This window comes from Phaseolus vulgaris, chromosome 2 (genome assembly GCF_051622355.1).
Source record: "Phaseolus vulgaris cultivar YP4 chromosome 2, ASM5162235v1, whole genome shotgun sequence".
NCBI lineage: Eukaryota > Viridiplantae > Streptophyta > Magnoliopsida > Fabales > Fabaceae > Phaseolus > Phaseolus vulgaris.
In genome coordinates this window covers 22052493-22069861 of record NC_143499.1, presented here as the reverse complement: position 1 = coordinate 22069861, position 17369 = coordinate 22052493, and the positions used below count along the sequence as shown (strand labels likewise).

At 34.7% G+C, this 17369-nt stretch overlaps 1 protein-coding gene and 1 non-coding gene across 5 annotated transcripts; one reads left to right on the top strand and one right to left on the bottom strand.

Moving 5' to 3' along the window:
- Nucleotides 1-5139: 5139 nt before the first annotated feature.
- Nucleotides 5140-8078, bottom strand: LOC137810914 (putative WRKY transcription factor 3). 4 transcript variants are annotated; one of them, XM_068612412.2, is made up of 5 exons: nt 7549-8078; nt 6674-6769; nt 6156-6565; nt 5903-6067; nt 5140-5579 (listed from the first exon to the last, which is right to left on the bottom strand). In XM_068612412.2, the coding sequence occupies exons 1-5, from the start codon at nt 7810-7812 to the stop codon at nt 5387-5389; spliced, it is 1128 nt and encodes a 375-aa protein (XP_068468513.2). In that variant the 5' UTR covers nt 7813-8078; the 3' UTR covers nt 5140-5386. The 4 variants fall into 4 exon arrangements, with proteins under 4 accessions (XP_068468513.2, XP_090154485.1, XP_090154484.1 ...); XM_090298359.1 differs by having other exon boundaries at nt 6674-6781; nt 7549-8013; XM_090298358.1 differs by having other exon boundaries at nt 6156-6781; nt 7549-8038.
- Nucleotides 8079-9519: 1441 nt separating this feature from the next.
- Nucleotides 9520-9591, top strand: TRNAW-CCA (transfer RNA tryptophan (anticodon CCA)). Its single transcript has one exon. It is a non-coding gene; the product is annotated as a tRNA-Trp (tRNA).
- The last annotated feature ends 7778 nt before the right edge of the window (nt 9592-17369 follow it).

The following is a 17369-nucleotide window of genomic DNA, read 5'->3' as shown; positions in this document are numbered from 1 at the left end:
TCTGTGTGACAGGATGTAAATACTACGCCAAAGTGACGCCTTTCTGGGTTTGTCTTATCTGTGCATACGTGTTTTTGATCAACGTCTAGGGCTTAACGTCACTTACGCTTCTTTGTTTGCTTTTAAACTCTTGAAAACACGTACGTCCAATCACTTGTTCCATCATCCTCTGAATCTCTTTGATTGTTTCGCCTTCTTCCTCAATCATTTTCATGTTTCCTTTACGCGTTTCTGCATTCTGTTGCTATCGATCGTAGGTATGAACCCCGATTCCCGTTCACACCTATTTACCGATTCTAGTTCTGGATAACTGTCCGTGTTACTTAATCTCTTTATCGATCACCCTCTGTTTCTGGTTTCCTTTGATTCAAGAAACCCGAAACCCTAGGGAGCTGATTCTTGTAACATCGTGTTTGTGCGTTCTACTTCCGCACATTCGCATGCTTTATCTTTGTATTTCTTCTGAAATTTGTATGCAGGTATGATTTTGAGTGAAGAAAAACGGGCTAGACTGACTGACATCCTCACTCCTCTCCGTGGGATTTCCAGGGATGTGGGCACTTCTCGCCAGCACGCCTGCGCCTTTCCCACCGCCGCGTCTTCGCCCACTCTTTCCAATCCTGGGGTTTCGGTCCCTCTCGCCATCGTCCAATCGTCTCCCACCCCACTCTCTTGCAAGGGTAAAGCGGTGGTGATCGAATCAGACGAGGATTCTTCCGAGGGGACAATCTGCAAGAGACCCAAGTCTACGCCGGTGATGGTTTCACATTCTTCTCCGATCGCTCTGTTTCGCCCCGGGGTTGCACGACCAGCATTTCCTTGCTCCATGATCTTGGTGGGACTGGTGTTTTTACTCCTCCCGTCCTTGAGCTGCCCCTTGTCCTACAACACGCCATTAAGGGCTTCCACCAAGGGGTGATTGCGAACTTGGATGAGGCCGCTGGAAGGGAGAGAATGGGCTTCAATTTTGGGGCTCTTCTCGCTCAGTCCAACGCTCTACTATCTAGGGTTGAATCGGGGGAAACATCCACGCTGACCCTCTCGTTTGCTGCCCGCGAGGCTGCTTTGAGGGAGGAGGTGGTCCATCTCTCGAAACTACTTCATGCCAAACGCCAAGAGGTTACTGCACTGAAGGTAAGAGTTCTACCCCTATAGATCCGGATCTTCAAGCTAGAAGAGGTCGATGAGGAGTCCAAGTCCAAGATTTTGGGGCTTAAACAAAGGTTCATCAGTCGTGAGGCGCAGCTGAGTCGAGCGAAGGCCGAACTTCATCAACAAGCTAAGAGGTTTGAAGAAGTGGAGGCTGAGCTGACCGGGGATGTTCTCGATGCTTATGACGAAGGATTCAGAGACGCTCTTGCTCAAGTCGCTTGTGCACACCGTGGGATGGACATTGCGCCCTTCACAGTATCAAACTATGTTGAGAACAGGTAAATCGTTCCCAGGGTCCTCCCTTAATTTGTATTTGGTTGAGGTGCAAACTCTTTATTATCTGTTTGCAACTTTTACTTTCCCGAACACCTGACTGTTTTTATTTCTAAATTGCAAGCTGCTTTTTTTACTTTCATAACTGTTATGTCATGGTGCCTGGCGCCAAGACATTTCTTCTAGCGTTCTGTTGCATGTTCCCCTCATCGTGAGGAGGGGTTTTAACTACGAATTGGGTCATTCCTCCTTGGCATTCTTCACAAGGGGAACAAACTCTCGACTGACCTCGGCTTCGCTCAAAGGCACGGAGGATTTATCTGGCGAATTATTTCGTTTTACCTTGGCGCTTTCACTCACGAGGGGAGGTGTTCTCTTACGAACCTACCTCTTTGCTCACAAGGCTTCTAGCGCAAGGGAAATTAATTCTTAACTGACCCTGGCTTCGCTTAAGGGCGAGGAGGATTTAACTGATGACTATTAACTGACCTCGGCTTCGCTCGAGGGCGAGGAGGATTTAACTGATGAACTATTTCATTTAACCTTGGCGCTTTCACTCGAGAGGGGAGGTGTTCTCTACAAACCTACCTTTCCGCTCACGAGGCTTCTAACGCGAGGAAAACAAATGCTTAACTGACCTCAGCTTCGCTCAAGGGCGAGGAGGATTTATCTGGCGAACTATTTTGTTCAGCCTTGGCGTTTTCACTCGAGAGAGGAGGTGTTCTCTACGAATCTACCTTTCCACTCGCGAGGCTTCTGACGCAAGGAAAACAAGTTCTTAACTGAATTGTACATAACTCGAGAAAATATTTCAATCGTAACTTATCTGGTGACCTCATTAAAAAGCCCTTGTAAGGGAAAAAGAGTGTCCTCTAATACCATGTACAATATTCCTGCTTAAATGAAATAAAACTTGAAGTCAACTGCATTCCATGTGTACGGAACCGAGCCCTGCTTCAGCGCCTCAAGCATGTGTGCTTCGTCTCGAGGTTCTCTGTTCTTCTGGGAGGATCGGTCCACATGGGAGAAACCAGACATGAAACTAGCGGGGCTGCCTCCTTTAGTACCTGGTGTTTCTCTCCAGACCCTTGGCATACTTTGCTTCCCCTGTGTGTAAGACCTTGAAACCAATCCTGTTTTTGTCCGAGGGCCGAACCGACCGCCTAGTCGATCATCACTGGGTACCCCGACTCTGGATTCGACCGGGGCTTGCGCCGTTTGGCCGGGGACGTTGCTTAGGTTGGAGTCCTTCTCTCTAATCTCTCTTTCCCCAAGGTTGCCAAATGGATCAGATATGGTTCCGCGACTGATTCCTGGTATGGTCCTGTCGAGTTCGGCGCGACTGACTTTGGGCAGGGGGACCCCCTCAATGTACGATGGTCCATTAGTGACCATAGATACCCCTTGCCTTGTTTTGAGGCTATTCTCGTAGCATCGTTTGGCCTCCTTCTGATCTGATTTGATGGTAATCACCTTTCCTGTCAGGTCCGGTAGTTTCATCTTCATGTGCCTTGTCGACGGCACCGCCCCTAACCTATTCAGCGTTGGTCTACCCAACAACATATTATGAGCAGAGGAGGCGTTACCAACAAGGTACCTGATGCTCTCCGTACGTGACGCGGTGCCATATGTGAAAGTGGTCCTCAACTCCAAGTATCTGCGCACCTCTACCTAGTCTCCTACGAAACCGTAGAGACAGCCGCCATAGGTTTGAATGTGGGAATATTTAATCTTATCCCATCAAATCTCAGTTCTCTTTATTCTCCCTCATTCTCTTGTATCCTCCTACCTCTCCCTCTATTTTCATGATTTTCTTGTTGTGTCTCCTCCATTTGGTCCAACCTCTCACGAAGTCCATCACTTTGTTGTTTCATTAGTCTCTCCAAATGTTGTGTTAAGGCTTGCATTTGTATTTGTGAAAGTCCACTATCTAGCGTTTCCCCTACCATGCTCAAGTAAAAAGATTAAAAACAACAAATAAGTTTAGGCCTCACACCACTTTCTCACGTGTTTACACTCAACACTCGTGTTTCACACAATAAGACTTTTTTTTAAATGGTTATACTTCCTTTTACCACTCGTTCTCTAACTTAAGGTTCTTACAAGAATCAAACAATCAATAATCAAGAATCGCTCTCAATAGTAGCAATCACAAGCTTAAAATAAACATTTGATATTTTAACATCGATGAAAGAAAAGTAGTGAAGAACAATTTCACTACCAAAAAACAAGAAAGACAATTACAATATATAGAGAGAAAAAATATGTAGACAAAACAATTGAAACTTATGACTTTTAACAAAAAAGAAGTATGCACTGGATGATTGCTATTTTTTTCTCTGTTTTCCTCTTCTTTTTTTTTTCTTTTTTTTCTCTATTTTCTTTTTTTTTCTTGTTTTCTTCTTTTTTTAAAAATGAACAGTGTTGTGAACAGTGCAGTGAACAGTGTCGTGAATAGTGCGTGAAAAGTGATGAGTAAAAAAAACAGGATTCACAATTGTATTATTCACTCAAACCTTTGCCCTGAATACCAAATGATATGATTTCAAATATAACTAACTATAGAATTGGGAATTTAGGGTTACGACATGGAATAAATTAAAAACAGTAACAATGAAAACTTGGATAGAGGGAGGCGCTACAAACAAAGTTTTATAAGCCTAAGGATATTCACCACAAGAATTGAATTGGTGAATTATTTATAAGATCCCAAGATGCAAGGAAGAACCTTAGCAGAGATATGTTTTCTCTATTAAATTGTCAAAACATTCATTCATCCTCATTCTGAATTCCAAAAGTGTATAAAATACAAATTTAGTTATAGGTCTTTACTTGTTTGTAAGTAAATAAAATAAAAATACAATTCCTACATTTTAAGAAAGGATCATTTGTCCTTGTGGTTAAGTTGATGCTTTTTAACAAGCATGGTGTGCATGTAATCAGCTTAGTCTTTTTAAATTGTGGGTCATTCAACAATTGGGCCTCCAAAAGATTAGCCACTTTGTGCTGCAATGTCTCTTGGGCCTTCTAAGCCTTCCTCTTGTCTTGGATCCACCCAAGTCTGGAATTATGTCTTGGTCAAGTTCCTCCTCACCATGTCCTTCGGCTTGGAAGTCCTCATCACTTCATCTTGAAGAAACCTTTTGGCTTAGAGACTAATCTAAGCTTAATGAAATTATAGGTTTCTTAATCTTGAAGGATTCTTTTTGGTTTTGCTCTAAGATTGACCTAACGAATTTGGCTTTCTTAAACATGAAGAATTCACTTGGTTTTGAATCCGCTCCAAGTCAAACTTTAGTGAAATGGTCTTTCTTAACCGTGAATAAACTTTTTCGCTCTTTGTAGTCAAGCGAAGCCCTAGTGTTTTTGTGCTTTCTTAGACTTGAAGGACTCTTTTTTACTCAGAGTCTCTCATATGCGCTCAAAAACTCAAACTTCTATAATATAGTCTTTTTCTGGCATAGATTCGCTTAACAAATTCCTTTGTCCTTAGAGATTTCTTCCTTTAATGTTCTATGTCACCAATTTACTTAGCCTTAGATGTTTGTGCGGATCAAATTGATCATTGTGTTATTTCTTTGTTTTATTGTTGTTTTCTTCAATTTACTGTGAGTGTCCATCTATTTTTGCATACTCTTATCTCTTATTGAGCAAAACATGAGTTTTTGAGGAAAATCATTTTTTTTCATAATTATTTTACAAGCAATTCATTCGTTTTTCATGCCTCATTTTCATTTTGTTACTCTCACATTGAACTATATAGAATATCAGCATGTCTTTTGTGTCATACACTAGTTTGTGAGTTGAACATAATATTATGTATATATGTGGAATTATGAGAAAAAAGATACATTAAATTTTGAAGCAAGAAAGCTAACTTATCTACTCTTGCTTTAATGTTAGACTTGCCACAGGTCCCTGCTCATAGCCCCCAACACCCCTGCTGCTGAAACCATGCTTCTCATCGGTGACATTTTTTTGGTTTTAGCTGTGATGCAGTATTGTTGGCAAGTGTGTGACTATTAGTCTTAACTGTTGGTACATCATGATTATGTTTTCCTTCATATGTTGTTACTACAGCTTTAGGATCTGTTGAAGCCCTCTCAACATGCTTCCGAACATTGCAACCTGGGGTTGTGCACTTGTAATAGCTCCTGTATATCATAAAATCATGCATCACCTTCTTTTCCAAGACAACTTAAATAAGGTAACAAAACAAAATATGGGGATGGAAAGGTAGGGCATGATATGAGTATAGCATAACTGAGTATGGCTAATAACTAACCAAACATTATGGGAACAAAGTTTCTTGGAAGTTACGAGGGTCAATGTTAGGAGATATAAAAAATCCAACAATGAACTTCACATCATCATGTCTAACTCAAATGCCTTAAAAAATTGTTTGTTCTTATTAGACCGTCACCCATTTGTTAACAGACAAAGATAAGCAATCAAATATGGAGGAAAAAAATATCACCTTGGATATGGGTTGCCTTTGACAACTTTCTGTCCATATTTGCGCCATCTATATCCATCATCCAAAAGATCCACTTCACTTGTTGTTTGCACAATGATCCTAGACTCTGCCACAGTTCTATGCAAATTTAAAGAAGCTGGATCCTCGAGTTTGGCTTTTGTGTTTCTGCAGAATAATAAAACTTTCCAAAATCACATAAGGCCAAATAATTATCCCACCACCATGAGCAAGTTTATATGAACTAAACTCTTACCTCCTCTTGGGATCAGGTTCATCATTTTTCTCATCCACTTCAGTTTCATAATAACCTACTTCCTCACTGTCACTTGTTCCAGACCCATGTTCAGCCTGACTAAATTCTAGATCCACTTGGGACATGGAGTGAGAACTCATCTCTTCTTTCAACCTATCTGAATTCCCAGATGAAGTTAGGGTGCCTTTTGTGGTCTTACGTTGATGGTTGTGCTCTCCTTTATAAATAATTGCAGTTACATGACCCTGAAGAGTTAGCTCAAGCTTTTTCTTGACAGGGCAATTTGGATGTGTGCATTTGTAGTAACTTCGAGAGAAGTTACTACCCTTTACAGGTTTCTGCCCATACTTCCTCCAGTTGTAGCCATCATCATTAGGCTTATCAACAATGATAGAAGGAGAGTGCAATTTCTGTTGAGAGTGAAAAAAACCAAAAGATTTTGTTACCCCAGAAGCTGACATTGATGGTGGTGGTAGTGATATCAGCTGCGGTACAGTGGTGGAAATAGTTGTAGGAACCTGTGTCAATGAGGTAGCATGTTCAGCTTGGATTTGCACATTAGTGTGGGCTGTGACCTGTGCTAGCATTTGCTGCTGTGTCATTCCAAATTGTCCCTATATTACACCCTTTAAATATGTTATACGAAATATTGACTAGATCCTATAAAGTTATCTAATAATCATTTCTGTATGAGAAAAGTTTATTTCGCAGTTACCTTTTTCATTCGGTTACTTTCACTTTACAACTAATATTAAGTTTTGTTAATAAAAAATAAAATTTTAAAATAAAACAATAATATATTCTATTGTAATTTTTTTTTCACTTTCACTTTAAACCTCTCTTAACAAAAAATATTATGTTTTGTTAATAAAAATTAATAATATATTTAGTAGTGAAATAAAAGTGAAAAAAAATGTGTGTTAAACTATCATCTTTCTGTATAGATACATGTTAATCTCATACAATAATTTCCCTGGGTAGGTATCAAGTGAAATGAATGAGGAATACCCTTTGAAGATTAAAAGGCAAATACAATGAACTTCTGCCTTATATATTCCAATAGTGGTAATCTTCACCATCATAAAGATTTTCCCAGAATGAATAAGGAATCCCATGTCAAAAAACTTTAAAGACAGCTTCCATAAACCCATACTTATAAAAGCCTATACTCTAACCAAAATTTAAGGCTATATGTTTATGTAACATATTATTCTAATCTAAAATCTATATAACCACACACTTTAATCATATTTCTTTATTTAAAAATAAAAATTAATTATATAAAAAAAATCTAAGATTACATAAATTTAGGAAAGGCTTGTTTGTTATATGAAATAGCAAGTCCTAGCATTAATGTGCAGTTGGAACAAATATAGCAAATGCGATGTGTTACTTGAGAAGCTGAATCTGGAGAAGACCGAAGAGGAATGGGGTCCACCATGGCGCCGGCAAGGAACTCCGAGAACGACTTATACTCATCGCCATCACCATCGCCGAACAAGCTAGAAAACAGAGTCATGGGACCGGGGCTATACCCTGCGGTGTCTCCACAGTTGAAAACGCTCTCCGTGGAAGCGCGTGGTCGGAGATCACTTCTGGAACGCGCGGCCGTGGAGGGTGGTGCTGCCTCTCCATCTCCATTTCCACCGCCAAGCATTAACCTTGAACAAAGACTTTAGGAAAGCTTTTCTTTTTTTCTTTATTCCTGTCTTCAACCAAACCTCATCAAAATATCCAACCTTTTCGTCTGTTTACGTGTTCTATCTGATGATTTGAATTTTTTGATTTCGTGGATCTCAATCTCAATTCTAGGAAAAAGTCAACGCCACTGATACCTCAGGAAAAAACACACAGCTCTGCTCCCCCATTTTCTCTTCTCCCTCATATATATCAACAGAATTATATATATTTTATTCTTTAATTGCATGTCATTTTCTTTCTTATCTATAAAACTAAGCCAGTATTTGGTAATTTAAGTAAAAGTGAAACATAACTCAGTTATGTTCTTCTAGATTCTGTCCACTGTTAAAAAATATCATTCTAGTGATTTTCATAAATATTTAATTAATTTCATGTTAAAGAAATGATTGTATCTGTGCATGAGATTGTTTTCGAAGGTAGTTTTGAATGTAAAAGTAAAATTGCAAGTGACAGGTGTGTGTGTTTCATTCTGATTATGAGAAAGACGGGTTTAGCGTGAAGTAGGGTGAGGAGATTTGCGCATTGTCGATATTACCCTCAAAAGAGTTTAGAAATTACATGGATTTAGTGAAGCTGCTGCACCAATGGTGTGTGGTGCCGTGAGGGTAGTGACGAGAAACAAGTGGCGCAGTAGTAGTCGTTTCGTTTCGTTGCCTTGTTTTTGTCTTTGTGAAGATATTAAAAGAAGGACCAAACCCAGTCAAGTCACAAAAACTGACAATAAACTTTTCCACTACTCAGACAAGTTTTGCCGCCAGAAGAGGATGATAAAGATAGGTTCAAGGATTTTTTTTAATTATAAAATAAATTACTTAAGAAAATTGTAATTTATTTTCATGGTTATTTAAACTTCTTAAAAGTACTTCCTTTTCCATTCCTTTTTTATATGACTATTTTGTAAGGATCAATAAATATAATATTTTCTATTATAATAAAACAATTGTATAGTTTTCTATTGTATCAAATTTTCTTCATGTATATAATAAATATATATTGATATAATTTAAAATTATTGTAAAGACTAAATAAACATATTATTACAATTCTAAAAATATATAGAAATAATTTTTTTCCAAAATTAAGACAGATAAATAGGAAAAATAAAATTACATAAAATGGCTGTTTTTCTGATGGTGGGTTTACTTTTACTCTCCGTATGGATTTCAAATTTAATTTTAAATTATGAACAAAAAAAATCATTTTGTTAGCGACTAATTTTTTTATATTTTGTTTAAAAGGGAAAGGCTTATTTAAATACTTATATATACAACTTGGTAAGTCTCAGTATCTGTCCTCGTATTCTAATTTCATTTGGTGTGAATTGTGATTGGGAGTTTTTTATTTTCTTATTACTTTTTTATTTTTAAATTTAGATTTTTTTTATTTCTGTAAACTTCAAAAATTGATGTTTTTAGTTGTTGTAATTAAAAAAAAAACTTTTTTCTTGGAGTACCACTAAAGATTGTGTACTATTACTTATGAATTATAAATTATTTAACATAATAAACGTTTTATTTTCAAAATTTTCATTGATAATAGGTAAAAAGTTAGATAAAAAAGGATTAAATCATATAAAAAAAACTTAAAAATCAGACGAATTAGTGACAGAAATATATAATACTTTAAAGTATGTATAAATAATAAAGTAGAAGATAGCACAAGAGGATCTGTGGCGCAATGGTAGCGCGTCTGACTCCAGATCAGAAGGTTGCGTGTTCGATTCACGTCAGGTTCAAATTCTTTTACTATTTTAACTATGTTTCTGCTCAAATTAAAATCTTAATTTTTTTACTTTAATTTGTTATTTAATTATTCATTTTAATCTTGAGGTTTTTACCATTAGTATTTAATCTTTTCATTCTTTCATAGCTTTCAATATTTTTCCCCTTACCACACTTACACACATATATATACTTGTATAAACAATTTTTTTTATCATCCTTTAGTTTAACTAAATATTCAATTTTCTTATATTTTTAATAACATTCCCATTTTTTCCAAGTTCTAAATAAATATTTTCCGTTTTTTTTAATGAAAATAATATTTTATATATTTTTAATAAAATGATTTCTTTTATTATATTTAAAAGTATCATATTCATTAAAATTTGAATAAAACTTATAAAAAAATAAAATTCACGTTTTAAAATTTAAAATTTTAAGCTTTATTAAATACATGACCAGTTAAAACAAATTACAAATAAAATAAAATAAGTAAGCATTACATTATTATAAATATAAAGGATGAGTGGCGTTTATTAAAATTATGAGGAGATGAATACCTGTTTAAAAAATTATAAAAAATTAAGTGTCATTTTACTGAAAATATAAACGATAAATAAATATTTATTTTAAAATTGGAGTATAATTTAGTATTAGTAAGGATAGATGCATTTTTTCCTAATAAATATTTTGTGAAATTTATCAATAAATAGACTATTACTATATCTTTCTTAAAATATACAGTTCAATTTTTCAAAGTAATTCCTTTAAAAACGTTAACAGATATCAGATTTATATATATATATATATATAATGTGTGTTAGTATATACTATTTTTTAAATTCTTTTATATGTGAAATTCAAAAGTAAATCTTTTTCTTCTCGTGAAATCCTCTTCATGTATGATAATAAAAACTTTTTTTTAAAAGAGACCTCACCCCAAAAAAACAGGGTGGTATATGAGAGCTATAATTGAAAACCACAATCAAATCTATGAAAACTTTGGTTTATACATTCCTTTTAGTTTCAACTTTAGGAATTATTTTTTTTGATAACCTCCTAAAGTTTCGATAAAAAAGATTAAATAATTTTTTATTATGTTAATTGAAGTAATAAGCCGATAGGAGGGTGCATTATTTCAACTAGTTCAAACGAATCTTTTAGTTGTTGCGAGGGTTGCCAATATAATGCATACCCAATAAATAGAGATGAGAAGTTGTAGTTGTTTTCATTATTATAATTTTAAAGTTTTCAAATCACAATAAATTTATAAGAAAAAAATTAAACAGGAATACATACAAGATTATTGAAATTGGAGTTAACTAAATACATTATTATCCAATTCAATCAAGATGTTTCTTTTTTATTAATTTTGTTCAGGTTTTAAGATTTAGATGTTAAATATATTGCTCAAATACTAATAAAAAAATAGCCTCAAACTTATCCAAATCAATAAAGATGTTTTTTTTATTGATTTTTTCAGATTTTAGGATTTAGATACTAAATATATTGCTCAATTACTACTATAAAAATAGAATCAAACTTATCTAAATCAATCAAGTTGTTTTTTTTTTATTAATTTCTCTATTTATCCAAATCAATCAAGATATTTTTTTGTTTGTATTAATTTTGTTCAGGTTTTGGATTTAGATACTAAGTATATTACTCAAATATTATTATAAAAATAGATTCAAACTTATGATAGTGGGAAATTATATAAACATATGATAATCGCGTCAAATATATAATAATTCTTTTTTAAATATAACATAAATATGGTATATATAGTCTTATTACGAGTATTTTTGAAATAATTAAATCATGATTTATTGAATGAGAAGTTAAAATAGAATGTATGTTATAAGTAGGACATGAGTATTTTTGAAGAGATTAACACATTTTTTAGAAAAAATAAATAAAGTGCGACATATGTTATATTTAAAGGTATGCGAAAAAAAATTGTGAGTTTGATGTATAAAAGTTATAGCAACTTTCCAACTTGATAAGTGATGACATGCAAAGTTAAATTAAATTATTAGGAGTGTAATGGTGGAAAATTTCAAGCTTTCCAATTATCTTTCTCTCAACATTTGTAATTATGTATATTTGTTCACTTGTTTACAATCTAATTACCATTTACAAAATACTTGAAATTCAATTTCATTTGCTTTGAAAGGAGGATTGTTGATTTTTTATTTGAGTATGAATTTCAGTCTTGACTCTTATATGCACTAAAAAGAGTAAAAAATATCAACTATTACTTATGCTAATAACAAAATAATGAACAAGTTCAAAATAAGCCAAAAAAAATATCAACTACTACATATATTCAAAATGGAAAAATTATCCATATAAACATATTTTTTTATCTTCACTAATTTATTTCTTTTAGTTGCACAATCTCCTCTCAACTTTTTAATTTTCTAACAAAAATATTAAGTTCATAACAAATATAATTTATTAACATATATAATTTATTAACAAATTTGCATTAAGTAAAAAAGCATAATAATTTCCTAAATAAATAATATTAAAAATAAGACTAAAAAAATGTAATTATCACTAGTGAAAAGTTATCTAATTACATCACACTTTCACGTCATACTCTCTCATCCACAACATAAAGAAACGTGGTTATAATATTGTAAATAAAACCAACTTGTTTATAGGGTTCGACGTAAACTTCATAATTTGTTATGAATGACCTCAACGTTTGACATAAATTTTGAATTTTACATTGGATCATATATGGTTCAACCCAAAACTCTTTAAAACCTTAGTGCGAGCTTCTTCTTCCCCACTTCTTTCTCTCATAAATGATATTTCTTACAATTTTTCTCTGAACAACTTCGAGAGCTTGTTTCTACCTCCTTTGGTGACCCAAATTTGTTTTTCTTCTATCTCTATGATTGCTTTGTAGCATGATGGAAGTTTCTATCTTATTGGATTTTATAAGAAAATGATAAAAAATGGTAAGAAGAGATGTTTCTTATTCTCTTATGTGTATGGTTACATCACTTTATGTATAAGAAATATATAGGAAGTTTCTCTCTCCAAATTACAATCTAATTAAATAAGATACTAATCATGAGATTCTATCATTATTAAATTAATTGCATATAATTGGGTACAATATCGTATAATATTGCATACAAGAATTGTATATAATTTGATAATTATTATTTCCTTAATACTCCCCTCAAGTTGGTAGGTGAAGATCATGAACCCCCAACTTGTGTCGTAGCGTCAAAAACCGTTCCTTGCCCAGTGCTTTCATAAAAAATATCTGCGAGTTGATACTGTGTCGGCACATATGAAGGACTGATTATCCCAGCTTGTAATTTTTCTCGCACAATGTGGCAGTCTATCTCAATGTGTTTTGTGCGTTCATGAAATACTGGGTTTGCTGTTATATGTAATGTCGCTTGATTGTCACAAAAAAGTTGAGCTGGCAAGTTACATGGCACCTTTAAATCCTACAACAGATATCACAATCAAACTATCTCCAAACAAGTATTGGTCATCGCGCGGTATTTTGCTTCCGCCAATGATCTTGATACGTTTGTCTGTTTTTTTTTTACTTCCATGAGATAATAGAAGAACCAAGAAAAATGCAATACCCAAATACTGATCTCCGAGTTGTCTGACAACCTCCCCAGTCTGAGTCGCAATAAGCTGTCAATGTCAAATTGTTTTCGGATGACAATAGCAATCTTTGTCCTGATGATCCTTTGATGTACTTTAGGACTCGAATTGCGGCATCCCAATGAGGTTTCCGTGGATCCATATATATTGACTTAAGGTCCGAACCGAAAATGCTATGTCAGGCCGCGTAATCAGTCGTCCCACGAGTCGCCTGTATTTGACTGGATCCTTTAATAACTCTCCATCGTCTGGTGTGAGTTTTAGGTATTGTTCCATTGGAAATTTGTCTAGACGAGCACCTGTGAGTCTCGTATCCTGCAAAATATCAAGTGCATATTTTCTTTGGGACATGTAAATACCAGCTTTGGAACGGGAAAATTCAATCCCTAGAAAATATTTTAGGTCTCCAAGATCTTTAATGCGAAATTGTTGTAATAGACAATCTTTAACACGCTGAATTTCTGTCAAATCATTTCCTGTCAAAAGAATATCATCCACATAAATCAAAAGGCAGTAAATGCTGAATTATTCTGTCTTGTGAATAGAGAGTAATCTGTCTTGGACTGTCGAAATCCTACAGATTTAATCACATGAGAAAATGTTGAAACCATGTCCGAGATGCTTGTATGAGACCATAAAGAGATTTGTTGAGTCGACTTACATTGTTCTCCCCCTGTCGATGATGCCCGGGTGGCAAGTCCATGTAAATAATTTCATGCAATGTGCCATGTAAGAAGCCATTTTGCACATCTAGCTAGTGAGTAAACCAATTTCTGGCTGCTGCAATGGTGAGGATACACCTTGTTAATTTTGTTGTTGGTGAAAAAGTTTCAGAATAGTCGACACCTTCAATTTGAGTGTACCCCTTTGTGACAAGGCACGCCTTATATCTGTCGACGCCACCATCTGAGTTGTACTTTATTTTATAGACCCATTTGCATCTGATGGGTTTCTGCCCAGCGGGTAACGATGTCAAGGTCCACGTTTGATTTAGCTGCAAGGCGGAAAGCTCTTCGTCCATTGCTTTTTGCCAATTTGGATCAAGGATAGCTTGAGCATAAGTGTGAGGTTCTTTGGTGGCTGTGATGTTAGCAAGATATGCACTATGTGTAGAAGAAAATCGTGAATTAGAAAGAAAATGATGCATAGGATACTTGGTTCCATTCGGTCGGTCTTGGGTGCTAAACTTCTTAGCATGGGAGAAGAAGGTTGGTCTACTGGAGGTTCAAGTGTATTATGACGGGTAGGAGAAGAAGGTTGGTTTGATGCAGGTTCAGGTGCATTGTGACGAGTAGGAGAAGAGGGTGGTTTGATGGAGGTTCAGGTGTATTGTGACGAGTAGGAGAAGAAGGTTGGTTTGATGAAGGTTCAGGTGCATTGTGATGAATAAGAGAAGAAGGTTGATCGAGTGAATGTTGGACAGGAATGGGTAAGTCAATGTCAATAGTGGGCAAAATACCTTGTAATGGAGGTGAGGATTGTGTCTGTGACTGTTGGCAGAATGAGAAAACACTTTCATGGAAGATGACATCCTGACTTGTAAAAAAAGTGTCTGCATCTATATCAAATAATTTGTATGCTTTTTGATTTAGAGGATAACCAATGAAGATGCATTGTCGAGAGCGCGTATCAAATTTTTACTTAGGTGAAACAAGAGTTGCATAACATAGGCAACCAAAAGTTTTTAAGTGAGAAAGTGAAGGTGGGAGATTATATAGCATCTCAAAAGGTGATTTATTTTTTAGTAAAGGTGTTGGCAAGCGATTAATGATATATATGGCGGTTAAAACGCATTCCCCCCAAAATTCTAATGGTAAATGAGACTGAAATAGGAGGGCTCGTGTTGTGTTTAAAATGTGTCTATGTTTGCGTTCTACTACTCCATTTGGTTGAAGAGTGTACACACAAGTGCATTGACATTCAATACCTTTTTTGAGAAAAAAATTACGCGTAGAAATAAATTCCAATCCGTTGTCAACGTGAATGGTTTTAATAGATGCCTGAAATTGATTTTGTGCAAAAGTAATGAATGATTCTAAGAGATGTTGGGTTTCAGAGTTGTGATTCATAAGAAATAACCAAGTACATCTAGTATAAGCATCGACTATAGTGAGAAAAAAACATTTTCCAAAATGAGTTGGGGTTTTATGAGGACCCCAAATGTCACAATGCAATAGATTAAATGGAGAATGAGATTTTATTGTGCTTAAAGGAAAGGGTAATCGTGTCTGTTTAGCTTTGGGACAAATACTACAATTATTATGAATGAGAATGAGATTTTTACTGATAGGGATAGATAGTAAGGAAGATGCAAGTTGTAGACACGCCGGAGAAGGATGTCCGAGGTGCTTGTGCCATAAATCAGGGTCGGTCGATATTTGAGATGCGTGGGTTTGGTTTGGAAGAGGGGACATGTAGTATAAGTCTGCGTGTTGTTTACCCGAGCCAATCATCCTCCCCGTAGCCAAGTCCTGCAAAATGCAACCATGTGGAGTAAAAACAACACAACAATTTAGTGAACTGGTTATCTTACTAACGGAAATGAGATTTAAATTAAAAGAAGAAACACAAAGAACATCTTTGAGAGTGATTTTGTCATTGAATTTAATTGTGCTCGTAGATGAGATGGGCGCAGTTAAGCTTGTGGGCGGATTAACATTTGGAATAAATGATGATGAAATGTGTGTGAAAATTGTGAATCAGATGTAATATGATCGGTTGCTCCGCTATTCAAAATCCATGGTTCCGTAAAATCAGAATTAGAAGAGGAGTTATGGGCAAACAAACCTACAGAGCTAACAAACGTGTCACTTTTACCGTTATTGTTGAGCGAGTAAATAGTCTTTGCCAATTGCTGAATTTGCTCGGCACGAAAGCCTTGTACGAGGTTTCTATCGAACTCGTTACTGATGCCTTATTTGCCAGACATGATCTTATATGGTGCTCTGATACCATATAAGAAAATGATAAAAAATTGTAAGAAGAAGAGATGTTTCTTATTCTCTTATGTGTATAGGAAATATATAGGGAGTTTCTCTCTCCAAATTACAATCTAATTAGGTAGGATATTAATCATGAGATTCTATCATTATTAAATTAATGGCATATAATTGGGTACAATATCGTACAATATTACATACAATAATTGCATATAATTTGATCATTATTATTTCCTTAATAGATTTAATTAACGTTCTTCATTAAGATTAGTTGTATAAATCTCCCTTTGTTCTTCGAAATTGATATCAATTGTATTGTAATATGTTAGAGTGATATTATATATTTTTGTTGTATTAATTTTATTTATATTAAGTGTTATTCACGCACATATTGAGCTAACCTTATTTCTCGTTTGAGATTTAGACAAATAGTTAAACATTAATCATTTGTAAATCTTGAATTGTCCAATTTGACAAAATTGGGAAATTTATTTTTTTTATAATTTGTTAATACGTACACATTATAAGTCTTTTCTTAAATTTGATAAAATTTTGGGTCATACTATTTTGTATTGTTCTCTCGATGTATACTTGACTATGATGATTTGTCACCACTTTCATTTTGTGTACTTTAGAGACTAATACAAAATATTGCTTAAATTTTAACAAATTTATGATAATAGATTTTTGTACATGTTACATAATTATGAAAAAGGTTTTTTTAAATGGGTAAAGTTTCACCTTTAATTAGAAAAGTCAGAATTTCATATTGCATGGTTGATGGTGATGGAGTTTGTAACATACATAGTAACAGAGCAAAGTTGAAGAACACATGTCACATTAGTGAAAAGTATGAAAAGGGAGTTTGTGAGTTCTTATAGTTTGCTCGCTAAAATAAAAAAACCTATCAATGGGAGATGTTATTGTCCTTGCGTACATTAGGATTTGGGGGAAATACGTGATCACTTATTATTTTTGGTATAGTGAATAGTTATACAATATGGACTTGGCACAGAGAAACATAGACAATCCTACTGTGTCAGAAAAAACAGAAAATTATGAAGAAGGGATGAATAATCATTGAGAGGATATCATACTTGATGTGGGTGGAGAAAATTTTGAATAAGCTCATGTGTATGATTCTTTGAAGTCCAATTTAAAGCAAACAATTATACATAGGATGCACTAACTTTACGGGAATGTTAACA

Excerpts from the sequence above, each read along its gene's own strand:
- LOC137810914 (XM_068612411.2), bottom strand. The coding sequence starts at position 7,812 with ATGCTTGGCGGTGGAAATGGAGATGGAGAGGCAGCACCACCCTCCACG. Across the intron at positions 6,068-6,155 it reads GAACCTGATCCCAAGAGGAG|AAACACAAAAGCCAAACTCG; the intron begins GTAAGAGTTTAG and ends ATTATTCTGCAG. Across the intron at positions 5,580-5,902 it reads AAAGGCAACCCATATCCAAG|GAGCTATTACAAGTGCACAA; the intron begins GTGATATTTTTT and ends TATGATATACAG.